General features: G+C 39.2%; 1 protein-coding gene across 1 annotated transcript in view; it reads left to right on the top strand.

The window, feature by feature from the left end:
* LOC135105250 (eukaryotic translation initiation factor 3 subunit F-1-like) overlaps positions 1-18,391 on the top strand; it is a 19,060-nt gene extending 669 nt beyond the window's left edge. The window contains exons 2-7 of the mRNA XM_064013463.1: positions 1,574-1,650; positions 3,325-3,531; positions 10,801-10,903; positions 12,145-12,261; positions 14,696-14,829; positions 18,144-18,391. Coding sequence (XP_063869533.1) covers positions 1,574-1,650; positions 3,325-3,531; positions 10,801-10,903; positions 12,145-12,261; positions 14,696-14,829; positions 18,144-18,233 — 728 coding nt within the window. The 3' untranslated portion in view covers positions 18,234-18,391. The remainder of the gene's footprint in view (positions 1-1,573; positions 1,651-3,324; positions 3,532-10,800; positions 10,904-12,144; positions 12,262-14,695; positions 14,830-18,143) is intronic.
* The last annotated feature ends 115 nt before the right edge of the window (positions 18,392-18,506 follow it).

Below are 18,506 nucleotides of genomic sequence, written 5' to 3'. Positions count from 1 at the left end.
TGTTCTTTGCTGTAGATGTTATGATATTCTTTGAATTTCATGAAATTTTGGTGAAGGCGAGACTCAAATAAAGCATAGTTTTTGGGGAACCTAACCTTTGTCTCTGTCCTCTCATTTTTTTCTTTAGCTTCATTTCTCAGATTTCTCTCTTATCCCCTTTCTTCTAAGTTCATATCTCTTTTTACCCAAATATTCTTGTATTCCGAACTTTCAGCCAGCTTCCCAGTTCTTGCTAAGACCTCTACTACAACTTGGGATCTCATTCTCATTTTTAATAGTCTGTTACCTCCCTCACTATATTTTCCAATTCTATATGCTTCTTCCACTATTTGTTCCAGTCCCTGTTCCTCATCTTTGACCATTATAATAATTTTCCTTAACAGCTCCTCCTTTTCAAACTTAACTGGATTTTTCTTTTCTTGCAGTACAAAAAAAGATTATGCATTTCTTCTTATCCACTGTGTCTCTCACCAAAACCTCCTTTTTCTTTAATTACCTGAATTACTGTGTCCTTGGTCTTTTCCTCTATTTGTTTTTTTAACCACTTCTGTGAAGCTTACTTTTTCATCCTCATGTTCTTTCTTCAAGGCATTTCACAATTCCTCCAGTTTGGTTTCACATACTGCCCCTTCCACCTTTCATGCACTATCCTCCACCTTTTCGTGCAGCCCCTGCATTTACTTCATATCAATTATACTTAATCTTAAATATCCCATTTTTGTTTTTTCTTTAGCACCTCCATTGCCTCTTTTATCTCATTGTTTATCTTTAGAGCACTCTCACATTCACTATATGTCTTTCTCTATTCTTTATTTTCCATAATGAGCTTGTCATGCTATTCCAGAATGCCAGAGATCAGTTCCCTCTTGCACTTTATTTAAGTCTCTATGCTGATTATCCTCCTCATATTTCCTTTCTCTTCTCTGAATCCCAAAAAATTCCTTTCTCCATTTGCCTCCACCAGCTGTCTCAAACTCACAGGGGTTTCAATACAATGTGCCTTCTGTCTCACCACCTCACTCTGTTTACAAACACATCATAGCCAGTGGCGCCACCTAGAAATTCCTTTTCGTCCATTTTTCAGCCTCAAAATATTCCTCTATTTGTTAAATTTGGAGACAGAACACTCTCTAGTCCCCTCCTCACCTTTATATATATACATTACTAGGCCTCGTTTTGTCAGGAGACAGTAGCTTGTGCATCTTCAGGAGCTTTAACACCCGCATCTGAACAGCTGGCTGGTGTGTGTGTGTGTGTGTGTGTGTGTGTGTGTGTGTGTGTGTTTGGCAGGAAAAACTGAATTTTGTACTACCTTATACAGAATAAACAGATACAGGCAGGCAGGTGCATTAATGTTTTTTTTTTTTTTTTTTAGCAGCAAGATAATACTTTGCTTATATAGTTAAGAAAACAAAAATAATAAGTGAATAAATAGATAAGTAAAGGTGAAAACAAAATAACTAATGCAGACGTGTTATTTCAGTTTTGCATAATTTAAATGTAAGTATAAATATAGATACAAAAATGTACATCTTACCATGTGAATTTTGATTACTGAGTATTTTCTTTTCAGGCACTGTTGGAGTGGAGAAGGGTACTATTGAGATCACCAACTGCTTTTGTGTACCTCATAATGAATCAAAGGAAGAGGTAAGTATTACAAAAACTTTTCAGTAAAAATTTGTCTTCCATCAATTACAATGAAGTGAATGTTTCAAGACTGCTTTGAAAGCAAGTCTCTTGAGGGGTGTGAAGATGGCTGCTGCACAGTGTGTTGAGATGTATGACCAAGGTGCACCAAAAAGTTCAGACTATAGTGAATCTGTTTGGCACCGAGTGTTTAGGTGTCCCCGTTGGGGATTCCCTTGCTTATCGCTCTGCCACATTAGCGTCTTTCTGTGATACATTAACTTACTTCAACATGAATCTGAGAATCTGAATACATCTGTTTCTTTAATAAGCATAAAAAATATTATGTGTTTTGTTTGCTTGAGGATAACAACAGTGATCATAGTTAATATTCCAAGACACTTTACAACGCTGATTTCTGATGCTGTCAAGGTCATACAGTGATTGACCACGACCACACACCACAGGTCAGGTGGAGACAGGTGACTTAGATCACTTCATCTATAATGAAAACTTTTGTTCCCTCAATTGCCACATGCCCCTGTATGCTTCACAGCAGCAAGAAAGAACTCATTTACAACAAAAAAATGTAGCTTTCTTTGAAGACCAGTCCAATACAGGACCTTTAACTTAATTTAATTGATGGTGAAGGCAGCAGAAAGACAAATCCTAGAGGAAGCCACACCTAAATGCTCAGTACAGAATAGATTTACTATAGTTCCATAGCATACCAGCAGATAACAATACAGGCCTGTATGTTTTTTTGTAGGAGGGACATCAGCCAAAGGAGAAAACAAAAAAAAACCCACTGAGCATGTGGAGCTGAGCAGTAAATATCATCACACAATCTGCTGATTCGCTTTGTTCTGTGAACTGCATGAGTTGTGTCATAAGAGTTTACATGACCATGTGCACTGGGACATTCAGGATTTCAAAACAGACTGCAAATTAGAGGAGAGAATGAACATCAGACTTGACAAACCTGCAACAGAGATCTTTGATGTAATTTGGCACAGATGTTGCAATGAAACAATCATACAAAATGTTTCATGTGGCACATATGCTTCAAGAGTGGCAGAATATCACTGGAAGATGACAAGGGATCAGGACAACCTTCCACAAGTTCAACACCAGAAAATGTAGAAACAATTCAGGGACATGTGCATGATGATTGTTTGGCATTCAATAATCCACAGATGCTATGATGCATATATTTTGAGTTTTAGCACTGCTTGTGAGGTACATGAGGATGTGTATCTTATGCTAATCTTGAAATCCTTATGAAACAGAAATGTGATAGTGTACAGATGACATCATACTCAGAAAATTTTATTTATTTCACTACCTAAGGAAAAAACAAGTATTGTGCCATGGGGCCCATCCCAATTGTTTGTTTTCTTTGTTAACATTTGTATCATAATGTGTTTTTCATTGTAATGAATCTCTCTCTCTCTCTCTCTCTCTCTCTCTCTCTCTCTCTCTCTCTCTCTCTCTCTCTCTCTCTCTCTCTCTCTCTCTCTCTCTCTCTCTCTCTCTCTCTCTCTCTCTCTCTCTCTCTCTCTCTCTCTCTCTCTCTCTCTCTCTCAATACTTATCATTCCAATCCCCTTGTATTTTTCTTCCAAATACACCCATCTTCTGTCTGATGTCATCTCAGGCACCCTCACACCTTAGTCAAGCTGCTTCTCTCCTGCAGGTGGCAGTGGAGCTGGACTTTGCCAAGGATATGTATGAGCTGCACCGGAAAGTCAACCCAAGCGAAGTGATTGTTGGGTGGTGGGCAACAGGCCATGAAATCACTGACCACTCACTCCTCATCCATGACTACTACTCCCGTGTTACCAGCAATCCCATCCACCTCACTGTTGACACCACCCTGCATGGAGGCCGCATGAACATTAAGGTGAGACCATGTTAGGTTCTTGCTATCCATTCAGGGTAATTTAAGAAGGTACAGATGGCTCCCTACTTGATGAAGCAGCCTTCCTACCCTTACTTTTAGCTAAAGTGACATGTCAACTCAAGGGATTTTAATAGGTAAATATCATAGGCAAGAAGTTGCGACGTGTAAATTAAGCCACACCTCGTTTCTCAACTCCACTCCATGTCTACCTCCCCATCCCCACTCCCTCCTTGTCCTTATATTTCTCATACCCCACTCCCTATCTCCTCCATCTTAGTCCCCCCCTCTCTCTCTCTCTCTCTCTCTCTCTCTCTCTCTCTCTCTCTCTCTCTCTCTCTCTCTCTCTCTCTCTCTCTCTCTCTCTCTCTCTCTCTCTCTCTCTCTCTCTCTCTCTCTCTCTCTCTCTCTGGCAATAGATTTCTTGGAAATAAAGACTAAAAATCCTGATATTTATGATTACTTGTTGAAATTGTGATGGCAGGACAGCATCTTGTAACTAATCTTTCCCTCACGCTTCAGTAACTAAATACTTAAGCCTAAGGGAATGCTGCCCTCACTCCACCACCCTTCCCATGCTCCAAGCTACACGTGGTGTGTGAGTGTGTGTGTGTGTATTTACCTAGTTGTGCTTTATGGGAAAAGAGCTGTGCTTGTGCTGTCCCATCTCCATATCTTTTAATATCCAACTTAGCCTTGAATCCATGTATACTTTCTGCATTTACTATCTCCTCAACCAGACTGTTCCATTCATCAATACTTCTATGTGGGAAACTATACTTTTTGACGTCTCTTTTACAAGCACTCCTCCATGTCCTCTAGTGTCTCTTTTCATGTCCTCTAGTGTCCCGTGTATCCCAGACCATTAAGTCACTCCGGTCCACCTCCTCTAACCCCTCATATGCATTATCTATCACAATCAAGTCTCCCCTTTCTCTCCTCTTTTCCAACGTTGGTAGATGTAGCCTTTCCAGTCTCTCTTCATATGATAGGTCCCTGATACTTGGTACCATCTTCATAGCTGCTTTCTGAACTCTCTCCAACTTCCTTATAGCCTTTTCTTGTATGGTGACCACACTACTGCTGCATATTCTAGCCTAGGTCTTATCAGCGACACGATCATCTTCCTGACCATCTTTTCATCCATATATGCAAAGGCCTGCCTTATTCTTCTCAACAAGTTATAGGTTTCTCCTGTAATTTTGCTAATGTGTCTCTCTGGGACCAGGTTCCCAGTCATTGTAACACTGAGATCCTTTTCCTCTTCTGCTCCACTCAACCTTACACCATTCAACACATAATTTCCTTTTACTCTTCTTGTATTTTTTCCAAATTCTATTAACTTACACTTCTTTAAATTAAATTCCATTTCCCATCTGTAACTCCACTCTGATATCTTGTTCAGGTCTTCTTGTAATGTTCCACAGTCTTGCACTCTCAACTTTCTTCAGCAACTTTGCATCATCTGCAAAAAGGCTCATGTAGCTGTTCACACTCTCCACCATATCATTTGTATAGACTGCAAACATGATTGGTGCAAGTACTGAGCCTTGGGGTACTCCACTTATGACTTCCCTCCATGATGATTTTTTATCTTTTTACCACCGTTCTCATTTCTCTGTTTGTCAAGAAATTTTCCATCCATCTCAGCAGGCCCTCTCTTAGCCCATCATTATGCTTCAACTTCCACAACAATTTCCTGTGTGGCACTTTATCAAAGGCCTTCAGGTCTAAATAAACACAATCTGCCCATCCATCTTTTTCTTGCATTATATCCACCACTCTAGAATAAAAACCCAGCAAGTTTGTAACACATGATCTCTTTCTAAATCCAAATTGTTGCTTTATTATCACTTTATTTCCTTCTAGGTACTGCATCCATTTATCCTTCACTAATCTTTCACACATTTTGCACACCACACTTGTTAGAGACACAGGTCTATAGGTTAAGGGCTCCTCTTTACTACCACCTTTGTAGATTGGCACTATGTTGGCTCTCTTCCATTCAAATGGGACTATACTTTCAATTAGGGAGCTCTCAGTAATATTATGTATTACCCATGTCAACTGCTGATTGCACTCTTTTAGTACCCATCCTGACACTTCATCAGGTCCAGGGACGTTCCTAACGTCTAGTCCCTCCATTTGTTTCTGGACATCCTCTTCAGTCACTTAGATTTCTCCCAGACCCATTTCCTCACTCATCTCACTCTGCCACACAAATGTTTTCTCTTTTGTGAATACTGATTGAAAACTCCTGTTCATTATCTCTGCCAATTCACCTGGATCCTCACACATTTGACCATTCACCTTCAATCTGCTTATTTCTTCTCCATGTTTCATTTTGCTGTTTACATATCTGAAGAATAGTTTTGGTTCCTCTTTGCATTTGTCCATAACATCTTTCTCATAATTTTTCCTTTCTTCTCAAATAACCCTTACATATTCATTTGTTGTAGTTGTATAGTTTTGCCATAGCTCCTGCATTTTTTTCCTCCACCATCTATTCCATGCCGTTTCCTTCTCCTCCCTAGCTATTTCACATCTTCTATTATACCAATCATTGTTATATCTTGTCTTTGTCTCTACTTTTGGTACATATCTTTTCACTCCCTCTTCATAAATATTGATGAAAGCTTCCCACTTCTTTTGTACATTACTTGCTGTGATAAGTGTACTCCAGTCCACTTCACCAAAGTATCTCCTCGTTTGTTCAAAATTTGACTTACCATAATTAAATCTTTCACTTTTATAATCTTCACATCTACTTTCCTCTCTTTTTTCTTTAATACAAAACCTTATCATGACATGGTCACTTTTTCCTAGTGGACAACTATAGTTCATGTCTTCTATAATATCTGTTTCTTTTGATAATACCAAATCAAGTCTTGATAGCTCCTCTCCTCCTCTGTATCTAGTGTTTTCCTCCACCCACTGTCATAATATTGTTCATTGCCAGTTTCAGAACCATATCTCCCCATGAGTCTTCTCATCCTCTTGTGTCCCACTCCTCTCAATTTATCTCTTTACAATTAAAATCTCCCATTATAACAATTTTGTTTTCTTTAATTTTCTTTAGAAGGCATTCTTTTGTCTCACTCAGCAACTGTTCATGCTCTTGTCTATTCCAGGTCTTTGTTTTTGGTGGGACATACACCACTGTGACATATCATATTCCTCTTCTTCCATTTATTACTTTAAGTTTAGGCCTTCCACCAAGCCTTCTGCCTTTTCCACACTCTTCACCTGATACCCTTTTTAACAAGCATCATCACTCCACTTCCTCCTTTTCCACATCTGTTTCTTATCCACATGTTGTACTTTCCCCCTTCTAAATTTGGTGTCTCTGAATCTCTTAGTTTAGTTTCTACCATTGCCATGATGTCTGGTTCATTTGCTTTTATAAATTCATTCTCTTCATCCATCACTAAAACTAAACCATCCATATTAAAATTCTTCGCAATGATGTTTTCCATGCCCTCGCTGGCCTAAACCCTTGGAAGGCTTATGGACCTGAAGGGGTCCCTCCTATTGTTCTCTGAAACTGTGCCTCTGTGCTTGCACCTTGCCTAGTCAAACTCTTTCAGCTCTGTCTGTCAACATCTACCTTTCCTTCTTGCTGGAAGTTTGCCTACATTCAACCTGTTTCTAAAAAGGGTGACCATTCTAATCCCTCAAACTACTGTCCTATTGCTTTAATTTCCTGCCTATCTAAAGTTTTTGAATCTATCCTCAACAGGAAGATTCTTAAACATCTATCACTTCACAACCTTCTATCTGATCGCCAGTATGGGTTCCGTCAAGGCCGCTCTACTAGTGATCTGGCTTTCCTTACTGAGTCTTGGCCATCCTCTTTTAGAGATTTTGGTGAAACTTTTGCTGTTGCCTTGGACATATCAAAAGCTTTTGATAGAGTCTGGCACAAAGCTTTGATTTCCAAACTACCCTCCTACAGTTTCTATTCTATCCTCTCTGTAACTTCATCTCAAGTTTCCTTTCTGACCGTTCTATTGCTGCTGTGGTAGACGGTCACTGTTCTTCTAAATCTATTAACAGTGGTGTTCCTCAGGGTTCTGTCCTGTCACCCACTCTCTTCTTATTATTCATTAATAATCTTCTAAACCAAACTTCTTGTCCTATCCACTCCTACGCTGATGATATCACCCTGCACTTTTCCACGTCTTTTCATAGACGTCCAACCCTTCAGGAGGTAAACATTTCACGGAGGGAAGCCACAGAACACTTGACTTCTGATCTTTCTAAAATTTCTGATTGGGGCAGAACAAACTTGGTATTGTTCAATGCCTCAAAAACTCAATTCCTCCATCTATCAACTCGACACAACCTTCCAGACAACTATCCCCTCTTCTTCAATGACACTCAACTGTCCCCCTCTTCTACACTGAACATCCTTGGTCTGTCCTTTACTTATAATCTAAACTGGAAACTTCACACCTCATCTCTAGCTAAAACAGCTTCTATGAAGTTAGGCGTTCTGAGACGTCTCCGCCAGTTTTTCTCACCCCCAGCTGCTAACTTTGTACAAGGGCCTTATCCGTCCATGTATGGAGCATGCTTCACATGTCTGGAGAGGTTCCACTCATACTGCTCTTCTAGACAGGGTGGAATCAAAAGCTTTTCATCTCATCAACTCCTCTCCTCTAACTGACTCTTCAGCCTCTCTCTCACCGCCGCAATGTTGCGTATCTAGCTGTCTTCTACTGCTATTTTCATGCTAACTGCTCTTCTGATCTTGCTAACTGCATGCCTCCCCTCCTCCCGCGTCCTCGCTGCACAAGACTTTCTTCTTTCTCTCACCCCTATTCTGTCCACCTCTCTAATGCAAGAGTTAACCAGTATTCTCAATCATTCATCCCTTTCTCTGGTAAACTCTGGAACTCCCTGCCTGCTTCTGTATTTCCACCTTCCTATGACTTGAATTCCTTCAAGAGGGAGGTTTCAAGACACTTATTCATCAATTTTTGACCACTGCTTTGACCCTTTTATGGGACTGGCATTTCAGTGGGCTTTTTTTTTTTTTTTTTTTTTTTTTTTTTTTTTGCCCTTGGCCAGTGTTCTTCCTACATAAAAAAAAAAAAAAAAATAGTGTATACCACTGTCCATGACCCTCCCTCTCTTACAGCTGTGTCTCTACACTGTTCACTCTTCTCATGTACCACTTCCTCAACCTTAGGTCCATTACTCTCCAGAAAAAAAGTTCTCTGTTCTCTGTTCATTCTTTTCTTTTGTTTCACTTCTCAATTCATTAAGTTTCTTCCTTTCTTCCTCATTCATTTCTCCTCTAATCCAGACTTGTTTAAACCCGTTACTTTTGGCTAGCTTCCACGCATTTGCCAATGTTTCTTAAGCTGATGTTTGGGATTTTAGTTTGATTTTCAATGGTCTACTTTTTCCTTGATCGTATTTACCAATCCTGTACACCTCCTCTATTTCATCTTCTAGCTTTGTATCCCCTTCATTTATCACACTCGGTACTAATCGAGCTGTTTTTCTTTGTTCTGCTTCTCTTTCATACCAATTTTTTATCTCGCTTTCTTCCTGGCCAAAAATCATTATGCTCTTCTTTTTATCTACAGTGTCTTACCAGGTTTTCTTTTTCCTTTATTACCTTTATAACCTCTTTAATCAAGCCTTCTTTACTCCTCTGGTCCTTCACTACTTCTGTATAACTCACTTTTTTCTCCAACTCCTTGCACTTATTTACGGATCTTTCTGCCATTTCCTTAACTTGTTCTTGGCTTTCCTTAATTTGCTTATCCCTATTTTTGTCTTGGACTTCAATCTTTTCCATCCTTTCCTCCAGCATATTCATTTGTATTTCTCTAGCTTTCATTTTATCCATCTTTCCCATTTTCATTTCTAGCATTCTAATTTGGTTTTCCTTATCATGTATCTCTTTCTGCAGCACTTTCTCTTCATTTTCTAATTCCTTTTTTAATGAATTGTTTTCTTGTTCCAAGCTTCCATTTCTTATTTCTAGTCTCTTACCTTCTCCCATATCTCTTCAACCTTCATCTCCAGCATGGTTAATTTCCTTGCATTCAGTTTCTCCTGCAACTGGCCATCATCCTCTGCAAATACACTAAAATCCAGGACTCTTCTTCCTGTGGGTGTCCTACTGGCCACCATGATCAGCTGTCCGACACAAACAAACCTTTCGGCTCTTGTTAAGGACGCCAAAAAGTATAGTTTCCCACCTCTTTTGAATTATTTCCTTTCCTTTCAATTTTCTTACAAAGTTTGACTTGTGACAGCAATGAGTCATAAAGCTTTCAACCAGCACAACAACTAGATTGTATCCCTGTCGTTCAAGAGCTCATGGTGTACGTCCGTTTGCTAAGATAGTCCTAGTGTGTGTGTGTGTGTGTTATATACTGTTAAAAGAAAGAGAGTCAGATTGACAAACAGATAGGGAACCAGAAGAAAGAGAAGATAGGGAAGCTAAGATCACACTTGACCTCATACCATTTACTATTTTCACCTCTAAACTCATTATTTTAATTGTATGTCTGAAATTGTTTAAAATTTTAGTTAACTCTCTCTCTCTCTCTCTCTCTCTCTCTCTCTCTCTCTCTCTCTCTCTCTCTCTCTCTCTCTCTCTCTCTCTCTCTCTCTCTCTCTCTCTCTCTCTCTCTCTCTCTCTCTCTCTCTCATTCAGGACAGGATATATATTGTAACACACACACACACATGTACGTACATTTAATTTTTTTTCCTCTCTCCTGTGATCACTGCCGTGAAGGGCAGCTGGTTTTATCATCAAAACAATTCCCAGGAGACATAGATGTGACCATACACATCCCTTCCACCTTGTGTTTGCCTTTCTATTTGCTCTCTCTCTCTCTCTCTCTCTCTCTCTCTCTCTCTCTCTCTCTCTCTCTCTCTCTCTCTCTCTCTCTCTCTCTCTCTCTCTCTCTCTCTCTCTCTCTCTCTCTCTCTCTCTCTCTCTCTCTCTCTCTCTCTTCATTATTCTTTTCTCATTCATTCTTCTCTTCATTTTATATGACATGATCTTGGTGCACACAACAGCATAGACTCCAAGAAGGTTAGTTAATGGATCAGTTAGAAAACACAGGCATATATGAGTATTGTGCACCTGATACATGGCAGGCATAACAAAGGAATGAAAGTTAAATTGATGTAGACAGAGACAGGTTATAGTATACCACACAGCGTTGGTTGTAACTTAGAGTATTTAAATATGTGTCTGAAATATTATTCAGCTCATATCCCTAATTGCTACCTGCACAGGGCTACGTGAGTGCAAGTATGGGTGTACCTGGACGCACGCCAGGTACCATGTTTGCTCCCATCCCTGTGGAAGTCATTTCATATTCACCTGAGGTTGTTGGAAGTAAGTCTTCACAATTTTTGTCCCACATCAGCTTATTAACTAAAAAAATCTCACAAACTGTTTCCTATGATTTGAACTCTTTCAAAGGGGTGTCAAGACATTTATCCTCTATTATTTGACTTTTCTATTTGGAATTCTTTATTGTACCTGGCATTTAAATTAAGTAGGCTCTTATTTATTTTTTTATACAATTTTTTGTTGCCTTTGGCCAGTGGCCTTGCATATATATATATATATATATATATATATATATATATATATATATATATATATATATATATATATATATATATATATATATATATATATACGCTGCCATCTTACAAACAATATCGATTCCAAATGGCTGTTCATAAGTTGTTTTGTTCGCAAGGAGTTATTTTGTGAAATATTTTGGGTGCATACATTCAGGTTGTGCTAAACATCACTGTATTGTACTCACTGATAAAGATATTATGTATGTAATAATAAAGCAAATTAAATTGATAAATTGTACAAATACTGTACCACTGTACTGTAAGTGCAGGCTCTGTTTGCCATTTTTTCTCCACAATTGTTTCTTTATTAAAACCATCTTACTTTCTATTGAGATGACTTGTGAACAGCCATCTGGAACTGAGATTGTTTGTAAGATGGGGGCATACAGTGAATTTGAACCTGTGCTGGAGTGACAAACAGAATTTGGACTTGCAGGTATTCTTTTTCCTGTCTCCAGATGTTTGTAAGTTGGGGAGCATCTGTATTCATGGGTTAGAAGGCACAGACCAGAGGTGTAAAGAAGTAGCTGTGGGAATGGGAGATCAAATGGATGATTTTGTTGTATGAACCCAGTTTAGGTGAAAGTACCTGCATCTGTTGTGGCTTAAGGATTGGAGTGAGTGTGGAGCAGGGAATGGTCTCATTATGAAGGGGCAGGGATAAACCTGTGTATAAGGTTGGGTCTTCCTGTGGAAGTATGTGGCAAACTGTGTTATTTATGCCTAAGGTCTGGAGTGTAGCAGGGTGGTTCGTGAGACAATCTTTCTGGCAGGGGCCAGTAGGACTAAAAGTGTGAACAATGTGTGTATGAGTGCATAGTGCTTTGTTTAGGCTGCCCATGTAGGATTGCCAGCCTGGTGAACAGATAGATTTAGACATTAACTAATAATGTATTTGGAATCCTTTCCATGCCTCACTTTTGTTCAGAAGACAGTCATAAGAACTTTGAAAACTACCACTCACTGGTCCTCCTTCGCTCACAGCCAATGCAACTCAGAAGAGCAAGTACAGCAGGCAGCGCATTGTGGAACCATCAACAGACCTGCATCAGATCTCGGAGGCAACACAAAATATGGAAGCCACCTTAGATGCCCTAATCTGTAAGTGTGGCAGTGTTAATGAGACTCAGCTATAGGCAAATGTACCATTTCATGTTGTTTAATTTTTTTATTTATTTATTTTTATTTATTTATTTATTTATTTATTTATTTATTTTATTTTATTTTATTTATTTATTTATTTATTTCTTTTACTTATTTATTTATTTATTTATATTTTTTTCTTATCCCAAGTATTCTTTTAGGAGATTTACACACACACACACACACACACACACACACACACACACACACACACACACACACACACACACACACACACACACACTGCCATATAATCAGTCATTCCTTTATAGTCTTGTATTTTCTTTTCCAGTAGAATGGCAGATCATTTTTTCTTTTTAAAAAGTGTTTGCAAAGTATTTTACATTTTTTCCTCACTTTGCCATTCACTTCCATGCACATCTCACATCCTAGTCACCTTTTTTTTTCTTTTTCAAAACTTCTTACGCATTGACTTAGGCCATTCCAAAATTGTATGATTTCATTTTTGCTGTATATTATATTTGCAGTAATTTTTCACTAAGTGGTATTTCTTGCATTTTCTATTGTTCTATGTACTTCCACAGGTGCAACTCTTCCCTGTTCCTGCTGATTTTTCGTCATGTTCACATATCTGCCATTCTATCACGTGTTGCGTCTTACCATGGAGCAAATGCTTGCTTTCACAACCCAGAATTATTATTTATAATGTATTATCACATGAAAATAATAGATTTAATATTAATTTCTCTACTTTCTTGAGGATTCACCCAATACACACAGTAAACATAAATCACCTTATATGTATTGTGGCAAATATAAGACATTGACAGGGAGCACAGTAAAACTCTCCATAAATAAACATTTGTGACATGCAATATCTGGACATGCCGTGCACAAATTGAGATGGATATTGGATATTTACTGCAGAGTGGGGTACGCAACAACGAACATGATTTGTTCCAATGTAGTATTCGTTATGGCAACTGAAGAACCTATGGAACAAACTTAATTGGTTCCAGGGAAAAAGAAAATAATTTGAAAAATTTCACATTTTTTGAAAAATAAAAAAAAAAAATAAATAAAAATAAGCACTTTTGCACTACTACATTTGAGATGAGACAAGAAGTATATACAGGATCCTCCTGAGTTTCATATCTAGTCCTGAATTCTTACCATCCTGAGTTAGCACATTATCACCCTGAGTTTCACGCTGCTTTAACGAGTATTGGTCATATTTACCTACTGTCAGCATCATGCGTATACATACAGTAAACCCCCAGAATTTGGAGCTCGCTCTCTCTCTCTCTCTCTCTCTCTCTCTCTCTCTCTCTCTCTCTCTCTCTCTCTCTCTCTCTCTCTCTCTCTCTCTCTCTCCTCTCTCTCTCTCTCTCTCTCTCTCTCTCTCTCTGTGTGTGTGTGTGTTCTGTGTGTGTGTGTGTGTGTGTGTGTGTGTGTGTGTGTGTGTGTGTGTGTGAAAGTAAGAATAATCCTAAGGATTGCTAGATAGAATGAGAATGGAATTATGTGTACAAGAGTGAGAAAGGATGAGATGAAAATTGCATAAAGTGAATGAGAGAGAGAGAGAGAGAGAGAGAGGGGGGGGGTATCACCCCCTAGTCCCCTATTTCTGACAGATAAGGGGAAGGGGAGGTGACAGGGAGAGTTCAAGACAAGTTGAAAGAAGAGAGGAAAGGAAAAAAAGAAGGAACGGGACAGGTAGTGGTTAGGTGAGCAATGGCTCACACAACTGGTGACTTGGTCTTGTGAGTTTTAGTATGTTATTCCAATTAAATTTTTATTAAAATTTCAGTGCTTGTACATATGGCAAGTTTGTCTTGCCAGTTTTGGTTCATTATTCTGATTAAATATTCTTTAAAATTCCAGTGGTCACATGAATGGCAAGTTTGTTATACCAGTTTTGGCTTGTTATTCCAACTAAGTATTTATTAAAATTTCAGTGCATCATTGCAGTTGTACCTTATAATGACCGTGTGTTTTTGCATACCCTGCTGTATTTATAGATAAAACAAATGTCAAGGTGCAAAACTTTTACCTACTTGTTGTAAAGCAGGCATGGCAAGTGATGATGGATGTTTAAGCCAGAGTATGGTCATTGAAATGGCACACAACCCCCCATCCAGTTATTATTTTTTCTTAAGTTGGGAGATAAAATTTGTACCTAGGGAAACATAGGGAAAAAAGTAAATTTAGATATCACAGTCAAACTTTTGCTCTGGGATGAAGAATGAACATGAGAGACATTTGAATGTGTACTTACCATGCTTACCTGTATAACCATGTTTCAACTCTTGCATGCTAAAGTGGTGTGAAGATAATGATTTATAGGTCTTACAAAGAAAAGATTAGCACATTGCTTTTAATACTGTATAGAATTTATTGTGCTTATATCACTCCTTCACCCACCCACCAGCATATGTGGATGATGTGTTGAGTGGAAAAGTTCCAGCAGATAACTACATCGGGCGAGAACTTACCCGCATGGTCAACCAGGTGCCCAAGATGTCTGCACATGAGTTTGAGGAGATGCTCAACACAAACATGAAGGTTGGAATATTTTCTAATGTTGAGGCAGGCAATGGTCACTACCAGTAGTTTGTTTTAGAGTATAGTATGTGGCAACCTCCCCCCTTCCCCCCTTTCTCTCTCTCTCTCTCTCTCTCTCTCTCTCTCTCTCTCTCTCTCTCGCTCTCTCTCTCTCTCTCTCTCTCTCTCACATCATATATCCCACAGGGATCTAAGAACTTCACTACATGCATGATATATACAGTCAATGAACGCTGATTTTGCACTGTGGTGGTACACATTGCTTGGGGAGAGCATTTTACTTATGGCCTCCCAGCAAGCATAAAAATTGGGCTGGGACAAATTGACTTATTGGCATCTCAGGTGTATCTTTCCTCCTTACTCACCCAGAGCATTAGTGACTAGTATTAATTACTCAAGTCACTACTCACTGTGTCTGGTGATACATAACTGGCTTTCTTTTTGGGGTTGAAACACATTTTGCTCAGTTCATTTTGTGGTGTTTGTAGTGATGTAGTGATGAGTGTGAGGCAGGCAAGTCATTGTGACACCATTCATTCATAGATCTCCACATGTTAAACTTGAATGGTATTGATATAGGAAAATGTGAATTAGAAAACATGAAACTTACAGACCTCACGAAAATTCGTCAAGGCAGTAGGGAATCTTTTTACAACCTACTGCTTTCCCACCGCTGTCTTGATTAAAATCCAACTGCTTTCATAGGGAAGCTAGAATCTGTGGGGCAAAGATAAAGAAAGGGATGCCACTATCATGGTTGTGAAAAGACAATTACTCACTGCCTCCCTTAATGAATTTTCACACGACATTCTGGAAGTTTCACATTTTTAGATTCACATTTTGTTATATTGATACCATTCAAACCCAACATGTGAAGATCTATGATGGAATGATATCACCATACAGCGGGTTCACAGTTGGCAATTCACTGCTGAATTGCCAGCCGCTGCAAGCCATGTTGGCCCACCTGCTGCACTTTTGGTGCCCGGCAGCTGGAATTGTCAGCCACACCAACTGACAAGTTGGTCTTGTTCAGCCACCTGCTTTGTTTACATCGTTTCCTTGGGAAGAGTTGTGGAAGATGTGTGTGGAGGCAGAAAGGTTAATGTTTGAGCTAGTGAAAGGCTAATGTCATCTCTGGTGCCTGAAACATGATATATATATATAGAGAGAGAGAGAGAGAGAGAGTAGTAACTGCTGCAGAAGGAGCCAAGTTCTCAATAATTACTGATTGCCCTTCCTTACCTGTTGCTAGATAATGTAGTGTGTTAGGCGTTGACCAGGTGTCACTGCATCCCCCATGTGGATATCTTCCTTCATGATAAGGGGAGTCAAAAGCTGCAGAAGACCATGTTACTGCTTCCTGTTGAAGCATATCCATTGTCTCATTGTGTCTGGGTCTTTCACGCTCAGCTCAGGCAAAAGAGTGTGGTAGACACTCCTTTCTCCTCTTCTACTCAGCCAGGGACATTTCCACAGGCATTTCCTTTTCCATTTTATCTTCCGGTACGCCAAAAGGAAGTTATCACCTCGGCATTGTCACTGGAGGAAGACATCTTGTAGAGTTGCTGTTTGTTTATGTTAATTTCCCACCATCCAGCTGCCCCTTCCCACCTGCCTGTGTGAATGTATATCCAGCTGGGAGGATGTATTGCCAGGTATTACCAGCTTGTGGCAGGTAGCAATTCAGCAGCAAATTGCCAAGTGTGAACCTGCCTTTACACTTATCTTTACAAACACCACAGCATGAACAGAAAATAATGTTTCACCCTGAGAACAGTGCCAATCACTCATCACCAAGTAGCAACCTGCTTAACCCTTACACAGCCGCAATAGTTTATGTAATCAAGCATTACCCCATCCCATGACGCTGTGATCGCTCATGTAATCATGAATTTTCTCTGCTGCTGTTTTGAATTTTCGCAGTGTTCCTTGGTTCAGTACTGTTCTGGGGACTGCTGGGAACTTAATGACTACATCATGAGGCCATCACATTGTATGACAACGCTCTCACATTAGATTTTGTGAAAAAGTGGGAGATATCTGGCAGCCTATCCTGACCCGCTGGGTAGAAATACACCCTGAGTATCATAGAAAATGTAACAGGGGAGACTAAATTGTTATATCATTATAGTTTATTACCTGAGAGAGAGAGAGAGAGAGAGAGAGAGAGAGAGAGAGAGAGAGAGAGAGAGAGAGAGAGGAGAGAGAGAGAGAGAGAGAGAGAGAGAGAGAGAGAGAAGGAAAAGAATTACAGAAACAGGTAAGAAAGAACACAAGGGAGAGAGAGAGAGAGAGAGAGACATTTGGGTGTTTCCTCCTCCTCCTCCCTCCCCATCTCTGTGTGCAGGTGAGTGCGTGCATGCGTGTTTGTGTGTGTTGCTATGTTACTAAGTATAAGAATATAATAATAGCAAGAGCAAAAACTACATAAAATCTTATGGTAATTTGTTTCTCCTATTATATGAAATATCAGTAAAACGAGTAAATGGATAACGTAAAAGTGGAGAGAGAGAGAGAGAGAGAGAGAGAGAGAGAGAGAGAGAGAGAGAGAGAGAGAGAGAGAGAGAATGGGGCTAGTGTAAGGAGGATCCCACATGCCAGTTGCTCCACCCGACATGTCACATTTTTCCCACGCTTTTGAAAAAGCGGGAAACTTTTAGGGTCGTTCTTTGCTCTAATTATTTTTATATACCACTTTGAAACTTCTGTAATCCTTCAAATTAGAATTTTTGCCATCCATGACATACTATTTGAAATACATTTTCCCTTTATACGGCATTGGTTAAATTAGCGGCTCTGTACAAGATTTCAGTAAATATGAATTGGCAGTTTAAGGGTTAATACTGCTCATGGTTGCTGTGACTGAGTAAGGAGGAAAGATGCACTTGAGATACCAAATAAGTTAATTTTGTCCCCGCCCAATTTTTATGCTTGCTGGGAGGCCTTAAGTAAAACACATTCCCCAGGCAGCATGTGCTGCTGTGATGCAAGATTGGCATTCACTGATTGTATAGCCTTTCTGCATCCCTTCCATTAATATTATCACTCACTCATACATTATTTCATTACCATGCTATATCTACATAATACAGGTAGTAGATAGGTAAGATCAACTTTTATCCCTAATATCTGATGTCATCACAACATTCTGTGAATCATAATGTATTATAGATTGGTGAACTTTTGGTGGGAAATGTATATAAGGAATAGTTAAAGAGTGTTTCCTTGGTGATAATTGTCAAATGGGAGGATATGATCAGCAAACCTGAACACACCAAATGAGACACTTTACTGTTGTTATTATATTTCAGGACCTGCTGATGGTGATCTATCTGTCACAGTTAACCAAGGTCAATGTGAGCCTCAATGAAAAGCTGACTATGTTGGTGGCCACCCAGTGAGTTTCTTAATGTACTTCCTTTTGGTTTGAGCCAACATTTGAACCAGGAAGAGAGAAGGGATCCAGAAAACATGAATAAGATTATGAGGAAAGACCATCCAGAATCTTTCAATATGGATGTTTTATGTAGCTTGGAAAATAAACCATTCATCTAATAAATCTCATATTCATCCTTTTGAAAACTGTTGAAACACATATTTAAAAAAAAGTTTCTATACACTGAGTCCTCTTGCTCTGCCTCTTTCAATCACATTTTCAGAATAGAGGCATTATT

This window comes from Scylla paramamosain, chromosome 11 (genome assembly GCF_035594125.1).
Source record: "Scylla paramamosain isolate STU-SP2022 chromosome 11, ASM3559412v1, whole genome shotgun sequence".
Lineage (NCBI taxonomy): Eukaryota > Metazoa > Arthropoda > Malacostraca > Decapoda > Portunidae > Scylla > Scylla paramamosain.
Note: the sequence above shows the minus strand (reverse complement) of the source record. Positions and strands in the feature narration are given on the sequence as shown.